Source organism: Zingiber officinale, chromosome 9A (genome assembly GCF_018446385.1).
Source record: "Zingiber officinale cultivar Zhangliang chromosome 9A, Zo_v1.1, whole genome shotgun sequence".
In the NCBI taxonomy this organism is placed as follows: domain Eukaryota; kingdom Viridiplantae; phylum Streptophyta; class Magnoliopsida; order Zingiberales; family Zingiberaceae; genus Zingiber; species Zingiber officinale.
Window position 1 is genome coordinate 7484118 of NC_056002.1, and position 12432 is coordinate 7496549.

Below are 12432 nucleotides of genomic sequence, written 5' to 3' on the forward strand. Positions count from 1 at the left end.
CAAAAGGCCAACCTGCTGATTCAATCTCTCTCCGAGTCGCAGGAGCAAGTTCCTGACTTTTCAGAGTATTCTAAAATCTTGATTCCTGCTTCGGATCACTTCATAATCTACCACTCTGACCACCACCTAAGTGAATTGACCATCTTTATTTGCCTTGTTGAGCGAGGAAGTCTCTCCCCAGGCTATATGTGATTTGTTCAAACTTAAAAAATGTAGTAAGATCAGTGTTTAGTCTTGTATTATTGGTAGCTCTCAAGACCATTGTGATATCTTAGTGTATGGAATGATGACTTAATTGTTGTTTGCTTTAATTTGTTAATCTGATTCACCGACTAATGTTGTCATATCCTAGCCGTGTTGTTGGCATCCAGTTTGTGTGGGAAACCTGATCAAGGCAAAAGACAACAATAATTGTGGAGCAATAATTTGACAGAAAATTTGATGGGGGGTTGTTTATCCCTATCCAGGTCAGGTCAGGTCAGGAGAGGCACCCTTGTCCTCCACCTGAAGCCACTAGAAGCCATGGATTGCATCAGGACACACCACTTCCAATCAAATTAACCGTATGAAACCAACACCTCACATCCCATTTAATGTGGTCAGATGTCATGCATGCATGCATGTTAGATTAGGAATCGGCATATCTTCGTCACAATGATAGGCCCTGCTCTTCTCCAGTACCCCTGTGTGCTCGTGCGTAAGTTATTATATTCTTATTTAATTTGCAAAGAGATGCAAACTTCAAACTAATTTCGACATCATGACGTTGACAAATCGATCAACGGAGATAAACCTGAACCATCAATCCAGCATACTGTTATCACTGAACTGACAGTGGACCAACCGCGAACACCTTCCGTGCATCTTTAGTCACGTACGTCAGAGCAGATCATGCTTCACGAGGAAGAAGAAGGATCACAGGGCTCCCAAAAGGGCACCTTACGGCTGAAGAACCTCCCCACCACCACCTCGTCGAGGAGCCGGATGGCCTCCGGCGACTTGATGCACCGCGGCGTCTTGTACTGGTTCACCGACGACCCCCGTGAGACGCAGTAGTCCATGAGCGCGTCGAACGCACCGGCGCGGACCACCCTGATCTCCAGCGGCCCCACGGAGCGGTCCCGGTTCCGACACCGCCGGTAGACGGCGTCGAGGCTGGCCTCGACCGCGGCGCAGCAGTTCTCCATGACGGCCGAGTCGAGCGGGACGCCGTCGTTGTCGGAGCTCCCGACCGTGGTCCGGAGCTCCCAGAAGAGGACGTAGTGGCCGGGGATGGAAGCGCTGTCGGCGTAGCTGCTGTACTCCGTCAGCAGCCACCCTAGCGGCTCGAGCAGGAGCTTGGCACGTGTCACCGCCCGGAGGAGGTCCTCCTCATTGGTCTTGTCGGAGTCGACGCTGAGCACCACGTTGCGCCGGTGCACAAACCGGAATTGCGGCGCAGCGTTCTGGAAACCGGTCACCTTGAGGATGTCGCCCACCCTGTATCTGTACAAACCTATCAACGCCCCCATTCCAATTAAACAACAATTAGTCGAACATGATACAAAAAGGTTGGAACCGCCAACCCAGCGGCCCCCTCACCCCGGCCCCACAAGTATGAGAGGGAGTAAATCACGGTGAATACAGGCCCAGTTATGACACGGCGGTCTTAGGTGTTTAGCACGGACAGATATTGATATTATCGCAATTGCTGCCGCAGACCTTCGACCTCCCGACTCATGATGCAAGAATACCATGTCATAACCGGCTGATCCCGCCCGTGGAGGCAACAATTAGTCGAACATGATCACACCATCAATTCATTATTCATTTTCACGATGTTTATAGTCTATCTCAGCACTGCGATTCAGATAGGAAGCATATCAAATCGCAGACAGAGGATTGAATGCAGGTATATATAAATATATAAATAATAATTAGGCTAATCAGTCTATCTGTTGGACAAGAATAAGTGGACCAAAATCTAGAGAAAGGTCCACGACAAATTAAACGATAAGGAGATTAAGATCCGGCTTAGATTCCACCAGATGATCCAGTGGGACACTTGTCTTCTTCAGCAGCATTGCTTTTTCTTGTAGGAAGCAATCTTGTCGTCTTCTTCATAGTCTCAAAACAAAAATGAAGGTAAAAGGGGGGAAATGAAGACAGGACAAAGAAGACGCAATGATCGAATAGGCGTAACAGAAAGATGCCATAAGTCCAGGAGAAAGAGATCTATAATTACTTATTGATTTTTTTAAACTGGAAGACAAAGTTTTGAAATATAAGTTAGAGCTTAATCTGCAACAATGACTGTGATTCTTGCTTAGTCTATGATTTTTTGTTCCAATTACCACTTGATCTCCCCCAAATCAAAGAGATCGAATGAAGTTGTATAAATGGCTAATTATCTAGAAAAAATGTCAAATTTTAATCGCATTGTTTATGCTTAATTTGGACATGCAAGATCTAATCACTGAAAATAATGGGAGGAGATCAATTATGTTCCCATTAGATGAACAAGGAGACTAATGGAGTCATGTTGGTGCAAACCTAAGGAAAGCGAAGTCTCACCGGTGAACGTGGTGACAACGAGCTCGTAGTAGCGGCCGACCTCGACGTCCACGAGATCCACCACCTTGAGATCGCCGGTGTATTCGACGTCGGCGTCGGTCCGGTCGTCGACGACCTGCAAGAACTCGAAGTGGGCCATGTTGGGGAGGAGGGTGTAGGAGACGTCGGCCGGCCTGTCGAGAGGCCGGAGGTTGATGCCGAGGTAGCACTCAGAGGAGCCGTACATGGTGGACACCAGCGGGAGGCCGCCGCCGTAGAATTCCAGGAGCGGAATGTACTGCGCCATGGAGCCGGTGACGATGACGTCGACGTACTTGGTCCGGGGCCAGAGCCGCCGCACGATGCCTTCCCATGCCTCCCGGCCGCACTCCGCCTCGATGAGATCGGCGAGCGCAGGGTTCGGCCGCGCTAATACTCGGCTGCTGATGGCCTCGCGGCAGGGCCCGTCGGTGATCCAGTCACTGATTTGACCGGCGCGGATGTTGGCGCACAGCTCGCGCCAGTGCTCCTCCAGGAACTTGACGGTGCGGAGGAAGGCGGAAGCGAAGACTGCGCCGACCCGGAGCACGTCGTTGCGCTGGACCAGGCCGCAGAGCAACTGGCAGAACATGCTCTGCTTCGAGTCTGAACAGAGGATGGCTTCGTCGGGGCTCGTGTACACATTAAACCTATTGAACGGCCGGTTCCGGAAGTGGCGACTCTTGTAGTAGCTCGTCAGCACCGGCCGCGCCGGTAGCCCCGACGGCGTGCTGATCTCCGGTTTCACGAATAGCAGGTACATGCTCTTCCCCTCCTCCAGCCCCTCCACGTACCTGATCACCTCACCACGCAATTACTCACTGCACTGTTACATTACTTACCCTAATTAAACAAAGATTTAATCGTATAATCTCACCGGTTCATCACGGGGATCAAGATATTGTAGAAGAAGGTTTTCCGGTCGAGTTCCTCCGCCGTCGACGGCATCATCTTCGGCTTCCCGCCTGAAGTCCCTGAGCTGTCAGGCAGAATTCGCAACACAACATCAGCGTGCATGAAACAAACCAAGTGGCCCTGGGCTTGTTTACCTCGTTAGGAGCTCTAAGATGGGCTCTGTGGAGATGATCTGCGAAGGCTCTCCATTGGCAAGACGGTCGATGTAGGGCTTAACTCGATCGTAATCCACCACGGGGACCTGCTTCTTGAACTGCTCGCTGCTGCTCCGGCCACGGAGGAACCCCTGTAGGTACTCCGTCCCCGAGTTCCTCTCCAAGATCTCCTGCAGCACCTCCTCCTGGATTCGGCCAGCATTGCAGGTGAGCTCTTCTATGAGCCGCATGCTGCCTTCCAAGTCATTGGGATCGCAACTGAGCACCACCATCGATCTGCCTCTTCAAAACAACAACAACAACAACAATAACAAGGTGGAGGAATTCAGTTCAAATAGAAACAATAGCCATGCCGTTAAGCTGAGGAGGGATTGAAGGTGTTGGGATCATATATATATAAAGATCCTCCCCCCACGCCCCCTCTCACACTCATGGGACTTGTCTGTGGAGTTGGGGTTTCTACTTCTTGGTGGCTTCTGAGGCGAGGATCAGGGGGAGGAGGAATAAACAAGCGTAAATTGGATTGGAATTTTCGGAATTGGTGCACTTACAACAGTTTTATTGGAAAGAGCATTATATGTAGGGGGAGAGAAGAGGTTGTGAAGGTCCTACAACATGTGCTCATGTCTGTTAACATGCACTTCTGTTTTGTTTTGGGTCAAACTCATTATATGTATATGAAAAATACAGTGTTCTACGGTCACTAACAAGTGATTGAATCAGGCTGCTAAGTACTTATTTTTCACGTTGTTGTACCTTAGCTCAAAACAAGTACCAAATCACTTTGGCAGACTGTTTTTGGGTTCACGACCGTCTTAGCTCTGGAGTTTTGGGAATGGATTGAGACATGCACTTCTGGTTCAATTGATGTAGTCCTACTGTTTTACCTGAGCACATAAATACAACTCGTATACTGCCACTGTTTTACCGGTCATGAACTAATGCTGTAGTCTGGAGCTTCAGGCGTACACTCTAGAAATGTGTCATTTAGATAGAGCTAGCATTATTGACTTCTAAACTAAGATTTGGAAGGACAAGATACATCCAAATTGAGCTTGATTAAGCATTAGTACTAATTAGGTAGAATATTCTTCTCGTGTTCGCTCTAGCTCTTCTGCCGGTCTCTAGCAGTAAGCCAGAAGAATGCAGAGCAAAATCTGAAGAAAAGAATTAGTTGCATCTATCTAACATCCTTAGATACTTAAGCCAATTTGTACTGAAATTTTAAGATTCTACTCTATAATGTGGGAAGAAGTACGCATATATGCTTCCTTGTACAGTATTCATTATGCAGAATATGGATAATAGAACCAAATTCTTGGTTTGTGATCTGTTGGATTCTTTGCACCAGGCTTGGGTCATAAAAAAAACAAAGATCTGAGTGTATGTCTTTTATGGGAACACAGGATACTTGGAAAGGGCAGGAGAAGAGCAGGAAAACCAGGGTGGGAGAGAGCAGCACCCGATCGCTTCGTCAACGCTAACCATAATTATATGTATTTAATGCTCTAAGTCCATAGGAAGTTTCAGCTTCACTGCGCTCGTGAGATTTCCATGCAACGATGACTATGGAAGCAACCAAGTGAGCGTTTACTAGAATCAAGTTACAGAGCCCGACAAATTAAAGAAGACTCTTTAGCACTTATGGCACGCATATAGACACACATGAAGTCACTCAAGCTGGCTGTAATTGTTGCCTCGCCGCCGGCAAAGTCCCAAGAAAAGTGCACAAGAGTTACGCATAGGATTCCTCGCAGGAAGACCTACTTTGTCCCTAATAATAGCTGGCCAAAAGCCTCAAAATCTTACCCTACCACACATTTATGAGCAGGAGACAGCAAAATTCGTACATATATAACTACGAGAGGAAAGGAAGTAGTTTCTTTAGCTCCGAGTGAAATATAAAAGATATAGTAGAATGATCACCATTCAGTATTTAGTCATGAATGTTCCCTTCTCAATTCCCATGCACGTTGCACGCTAAGAGATACATCAGTAAGATTCGAGTGAAGATGCAACAACCGGTTTCCTGGATGGTTCTCATGATGGTTAAAAAGCTTGGTTTTAGGAGCCCTTATTAGGACCACAGCATCCAGTAATGGTTAAGCAGCTTTGAACATCTTGTCCTCAGGACCACGAGGCATTTGGGAGATCCATGACCTCCAATGCTTCCTTAAGGGGTACATGGTCACTTCTATTAGCTTAATTCAAGTGAAAATTTTAACAAAACTTCGAATCGATAGCTTAACATTGTGTGCTCCACATGCAGTCAGGGAAACAAAATCTAGGTCAGCAGATCCAAGAAGTGGTCTTCAACACTTAAAGAAAGCACCAGCTTGATCATGAGGGAACATGCCACATGAACGAGGGTGGGTGGTATTCTGTGCGAGTAGTATGTCGAATCGAAGTAATCCGGTCAGAAGGATCACCACCGGTGGATTTGATAAGCTTGCTTTGCAGCAATCTTTCTCCAAGGAGGAGCACATGATGCACTTCAGGCCATGCACATGGAGCCTGCAGAGTTATCAGTATCTGATGTTATTTAATGAGCTATTTCTGATGTGATAGGTTTGTTTTGATTAGAAGCTGAAGCTCCATCTCGTGAAAACCTCTGGATCACTTGTGTGCTCATTGAATTCAAGTCTGCAAAGTTTGCCACATCTTGAGTATGGATTTTTTTGACAATCAGAATGTGAAATTGTCACAACATCTCATTATTCATGCTGTTTAACTGAGAAAATTGTACATAGGCGTAGTACTTTACTGCAATTGAATTATGCACAGTACAAATCATAAAACTGAATCTTTGACTACTACTACTACTTCAAATGAGGAAAACAAAAACAAACTGTTCATTTTTTTATTTCATTTAAATTTTGAGCCTCATGTATGGTTGTCGACGTTTTCTTGTCAATCATCACTGGACCTACCACATTACAGATGAGGTTCTCCATGATCCACAACTCCATGCATCAAACAAAAAATTGATTGATGGTACTTAACAGTGCATCTAATTTATTATTTATTGTGCGCACACGGATGGGTGAGTGAGCAGCTGTACATGCACTCATCATTTGGGAGACCATTTTTCATGTGTTCATTTCCTTTCTTGCATATCTGTTCTCATGAATACGGCCTGCCTAGTCGAATGCAAATACACAAGGAAATAACTGGGAGTTCATTCACAAAGGAGTTTTTTTTTTATCCTGAGAACTTTTGTGGGGAACTAAAAAGACTAAATAATGATTAGTGAAAGAAGAGGGATTACACTTGATTCTTTTCTTGATTTGTAGGGTGATGGTGCCTTTTCCTTTTGCTCCTACTACGAACAATATATGTTATTGGGAGTCCACTAAGTCTATTTCAAATATTACATATAAAACCTGGCAACGGAGGGTTATTAAGTTGTTTTGGAAAATACCTTAGTAGATCTCTACTACCTAAGATTGAGGTGGGGGTGATGCCGTCAAGGTGACAGGGGCGACATGTTTAAGACTTGGTCAACACAGATGTCATCAGTATAATGAAGTTCAATTAAGATGTTTCTTAAGAAATATCTCGATGAACCTTTAGTATGCGAATTTTAAATTTAAGAGCTTCCTGGTTCTTAAAAATCCTACTGAGTCTATTCCAAGTCTCAAAATGTAGATAGTGTTAGCAGATGAAGAGCATAAAAAAAACCTATAACACTCAAGATGGGAGGAAACTACTTCTTATTTTTTTCATATTTAAATTGTTAAATACATAAGATATTTATAGGGAGTATCCAAGATGTATCTACATAAATATATGAACTAATATTAAATGACTTACATGCATCATCCAAAGAGTTATTCATGAATCCTCCAATATTCATGCACATAATATTAAATAACTTTAATTTTGATTTATATTTTCAACATATAGTGGAGAATCATCTAAGTATTTCTTCCAAATGGAAGAAGAGGAAAAGAGAAGGGTGAAAAAAGAGAGATGAAAATTAGAAAGGAGATAACCATTATAAAAATAAAGAGAGTGATGAGAAGAGAGGAATAAGAAGAGAAATAGTGGGAAAATGATGGAGAAGAAGGATGAGAAAAGATATGAGGAAGGGGAAAATCCTATGAAGTTGAAGAAAATAAATTGAAAAGTACGAGGTCGATGAATTAAAAAGGAGATGAATAACAAATAGAATGGGAAAAAGAAAGATGGGAAGGAAAAGATGAAAAAAAAGGACATTATAGAAACATTTAAGATGAGAAGATAAGGATGAAAATAAAGAAGAGAAATAGGGGGGAAATAAAAGAGGAGAAAGATGAGAAAAAAAAATGAGGAATGGGAAAATCCTATAAAGTTGAAGAAAATAAATTGAGAAGGAGGAGGACGATGAAAAACAAAAGAAGGGAGATGAAGAACAAATAGAAGGGAAAAAAAGAAAGATGGAAAGGAAAAAGAGGAAAAAAAAGAGTGTAGAAACATTTAAGATGATGAAAATAAAGAAGAGAAATAAAAGAGAAGGAGAAAAAAGATGAGGAATGGGAAAATCCTATAAAGTTGAAGAAAATAAATTTAGATGTAGGAGGACGATGAAAAACAAAAGAAGGGAGATGAAGAACAAATAGAAGGGGAAAAAAGAAAATTGGGAAGAAAATTAAAAGATGAAAAAAAGGACATTGTAGAAACTTTTAAGAAGAGAAAAGGAGGATGAAAATAAAGAAGAGGGCTAGAGTTGCCTCTTGTATAATATACTTCACTTCAAATTTGATACGGTTGGTAATGGAGGGGCTCATGAGGAAAGGGTTAGAAAAGTCAAGGTCATATAGCGGTCAAAAGTCAAGAGGACGTGGGGATCAATAGTCAAGGTGATGCGGCAGTCAATGGTCAGGCTGACGGGGCGGTTAGAGGCAAGCAGGTGTGATAGTCAGAGGTCAGGCAGACTGGTCGATCAAGGGGGCAAAGCAGTTGGAAGACGAGGGAAGACGTCAGGCGGAACACAAGTCACGGGTCGGCATCGGCAGGACTGTCCAGAGGAAGTCTGAGCTACAGGCCTGTGATTCAAAGAACTGGAAGTATAGGCCAATGGGTCGGAAGCGGCAGAGCTGATCAGAAGCAGCCCGAGCTACAGACCTGCGGTTGAGGGTCGGGAAGTACAAAGCGCAGGATGCAAGTCGGTATCGGCAGGGCTGTCCAGAGGAAGTCCGAGCTACAAGCCCGTGATTCAAAGGACTGGAGGTACAAGTCACGGGTCGGCATCGGCAGGGCTATCCAGAGGAAGTCCGATCTACAGGCCTGCGATTCAAAGAACTAGAAGTATAGGCCAATGGGTCGGAAGCGGAAGAGCTGATCAGAAGCAGCCCGAGCTACAGACCTGCGGTTGAGGGCCAAGAAATACAAAGCGCAAGATGCAGGTTGAAGATCAGCGTAGCTGTGTCTAGACAGCTAGGGCCAAGGATAAATCGCTCTGGCCCTGAGACACCGCTTCCTGGACCTTCGATAACTCTGCTTGTAGGGATTGGAGGGTGGCTTGGCACGCTTCCCATTGAGTCCGCATGGTTGTTTCCCGGCCAGCGACAGCACTAGCCAGGGCCTGGGCATCGGCCAAACCCATCTGCAAGAGCTCTTGACCTTGCCGTAGCAGCGTCAGCTCCTCCGATTGGGAGAGCAGCTCTGCCTCTCTGGCTTTCAGTTCAGAAACTGTCGCTTGATGCCGAGCCGCTTCAGAAGCCCAGGAAGACTCACTCGCCTTCAAAGCCGCTTCCAACTGTTGAAGTTTATCGAAGGCAGCATGGGAAATAGCCCGAGCAGAGGCCGTCGACTCCCCGGCGGCGCGCAGATAAGCATCCAAGCTTCCCAGAGAAGGCTCGGGAGGAGCGGAGGAGGCCGCAAGGTGCTCCAGTTCCTAAAGACGTGCCTTGAGTGCCGCGTTCTCTCGCTGAAGCTCGGCTGCACATTGCACGACGCTCAGACTCGCGGAGCAGGTCTGTAAATAGCCGGAAGAAGAGAAAAAGGGTTACAAAGATACACAGACACCAGGAAAAAGAAGAGAAAAAGCTTACCGCCACCAGAGAACGAGCAATTTGATCAAACTCCCCCATAGGGGAACGGCTCTCCCAGAACTGGTCACTGGCTGATTGCCAGGAGATGGCCAGATCCCCATAGAAATCAACTCTGCCGAAGATGGACGATGAATCGGCAGCGGGCGTGTAGGCCGGATCGGTCTCCGAAGGGAGCTGCCATAACGCTTCAAAGGCTGGGTCTGTAGAGGGCAGGTTCGGGAGCGGCATGGCTGAGCTCGGAGGCGTGATGAGAGGAGACGCAGAGGACATCGGTAAGCCCAGGGGCTGATCGTCAGGGGACAAGGGCGGAGCAGGTAATGTACTCTGAATTGGTAGTGGAGCAGGTAGGTCCGAAGGCGGGTCAGAAACCTGCGGATCGGAGGCCTTCTCCCGGGCCAAGCTTGTCTCCTGGGGCAAGCTCATGTCCGAGGACCTGGTGGGAGAAGAGATGCTCAATACGCGTTGACGGCGAGGAGGTGGAGGAGAAGTTGCGGTGACTGGGGCCGTCCGTTTGCCTTTGCGTGTCAGGCGCAGCTTCATAGTCGGAGGAAGAGAAGACACTTGTTCTGCAGGCGATGGCTCGGCCGTAGGTTGGTCAAAGGTGCAAGGCAGGGCTGAGTCCGCTGGATTAAGTGCAGGTGGCTCAACAAGCATCGGAGCCTCCTCCGCATCAGAAGGCCGGGGTTCCGAAAGTTGCGGACCGGCGGCGACGGCGGGAGCAGAAGGTAGACCCTGTGTTAGCTCCTCATTCAGAGCTTGTAGAACGGCTACCGCGGGTGTCTCTTGACTGGCGAAGGAACGGAGGATTGCGGCCGCTGTAAAAATAAGAAGAAAAAGCACCTCAGTTAGCGAAGAGCAGTATACGAAAAGATAATGACTTACCGAAAGGAGCTCCAATTTCGGTAGGGATAGGACTAAGGCCAAAAACATGCAGGATGCCTTCCAGCATCAGCGCAGACAGGCGAACAACGACACCTTTCAGCTTATCCATAGCAGCGGAGCAGGCAGGTTCATGGACATGCGAAGGGAAGTCCGAAGCGAGGAGAGAGCGCCATTGGGAAGGCCCGGCTAAGGGGACGGGGGGCTTGAGGAAGAAAAAGCGAGACCTCCAGCCTTTATTGGAAGAAGGTAGGTCATCAAAAAACCTATGGCCCGGCTTAGCCTGAACATTGAATACCCCCGCTTCGGCTCGTCAGAAGGAATAAAAGTGATGGAATAGTCTTGCGGTCAAGGGGATTTGGTAAATGCGGCACAAGATGATGGTTCCGCAGACCGCTCGGAACACATTGGGGGCAAATTGAGAGATACCAATCCTGCAATACTGACTCAACTCAGAGAGAAAAGGATGTAACGGGAAGCGAAGACCGCCTACGACCTGATCCTTAAAGACTGTGATAAACCCTTCGGGGGGAGAAGAAGGATGTTCGTCTGTCGTGGGAAGGCGAAGCTCATATGTGGCGTCTAGCCCCAAGTTGGATTGCAGTGAAGACAGGTCGTGATGGTCTAAATCAGAGATGTAATGTGAATACCAGAGGGGGTCCTTACCATCCATGGCTGTGGAGAGCAAACAGGCGAGGGGGATGAAGATAAGAAGGGTCACAGGTCAGGTGCAAGCAGGAAGACGAGGAGCTGCACTGCTAGAAACGGCCGCAAATGAAGGGAGGAGGAAGGCGAAGCATCGGGGTAAGGAAAGCGGACTGCCTTTAGGGTTTATAAAGCCCATTCATTCCTAGGAAACATCAAGAGTTGAGCCGAATATCTTTTTGGGGTAACATGCCTCAACGCCGTCGGATGAGAAACAAGTGCCGAAGGTTGCAAGAGGGGGTCAGATGCTGGCGTCAGGAGGCGTGCGCAGTAAAGGCGCCGGACAGGTGTCATCGCGAGAAGAAACGCATTAAATATCGACAAAGCAAGGTAATCATGAAAGGGTGTGGCCTCAAAAAAGAAGCATTCTTCGTGAAAAGCTCGAGGCTAGGCGGGAAGTCTCATGAAGCTGCAGAAGCCAAGCAATTCAAAAGAGTCGCAGGTAAGACGGGGCATTGGAAGCGATTGCCAGACCAGAAAAGTAGCAAGCAGGTCTGTGGGGATGTTCCTCGACCGAGCAAGCAGCTCTGCATAGGTAGCCCTGATCCGAGCAGCTGACCAGGCGCGTCACGAGAACTGCGGAGTCATCATAAGATGCAAGGGCGTTGTGGCCCACGGGTGGAGTAAGGTTTTTACGTTCCCTCTCTCGTTCTTAATTCTATACCATGCGTGATGCAATTGCAGGAGGAGACGCGACGCAAATGAGTAAGGCCAAAGTTAGCAATAACTACCAGATTAACTAAAGCAAGAGGAGCGGCGCAGGCAGGACGGATGAAGGCAGTACATCTAGGTCTGTGCTGTCTGGAGTTCTTACTGGTCTCGGACCAGCGCCATCGCCACCGGTCTCGGACCGGAGTATTATTACTGGTCTCGGACCAGCGCCATCGCCACCGGTCTCGGACCGGAGTATTATTACTAGTCTCGGACCAGCGCCATCACCACCGGTCTCGGACCGGAGTAGCCCCAGACTCTCGCCTCAGTGCGAGTTATAAGTGAGCTCTGCTCTCACGCCCAACGACCTTTCAGGTCGGCTCCCATGCGAGAATTAAAAGTGAGCCCCGTGCTCACGCCCAACGACCTTTCAGGTCGGTAATCCCAGACTCTCGCCTCAGTGCGAGTTATAAGTGAGCTCTGCTCTCACGCCCAACGACCTTTCAGGTCGGTAGTCCCAG

General features: G+C 47.3%; 2 protein-coding genes across 2 annotated transcripts; both read right to left on the reverse strand.

Annotated features, from left to right (window-relative positions):
* Positions 1-705: 705 nt before the first annotated feature.
* LOC122018702 (indole-3-acetic acid-amido synthetase GH3.17-like) lies at positions 706-4277 on the reverse strand. The gene is made up of 4 exons (XM_042576102.1): positions 3621-4277; positions 3449-3550; positions 2554-3365; positions 706-1495 (listed from the first exon to the last, which is right to left on the reverse strand). The coding sequence occupies exons 1-4, from the start codon at positions 3911-3913 to the stop codon at positions 897-899; spliced, it is 1806 nt and encodes a 601-aa protein (XP_042432036.1). The 5' UTR covers positions 3914-4277; the 3' UTR covers positions 706-896.
* Positions 4278-9051: 4774 nt separating this feature from the next.
* On the reverse strand, positions 9052-10667 carry LOC122019002 (vegetative cell wall protein gp1-like). Its single transcript, XM_042576513.1, has 3 exons — positions 10559-10667; positions 9677-10491; positions 9052-9519 (listed from the first exon to the last, which is right to left on the reverse strand). The coding sequence occupies exons 1-3, from the start codon at positions 10665-10667 to the stop codon at positions 9052-9054; spliced, it is 1392 nt and encodes a 463-aa protein (XP_042432447.1).
* Positions 10668-12432: the final 1765 nt, after the last annotated feature.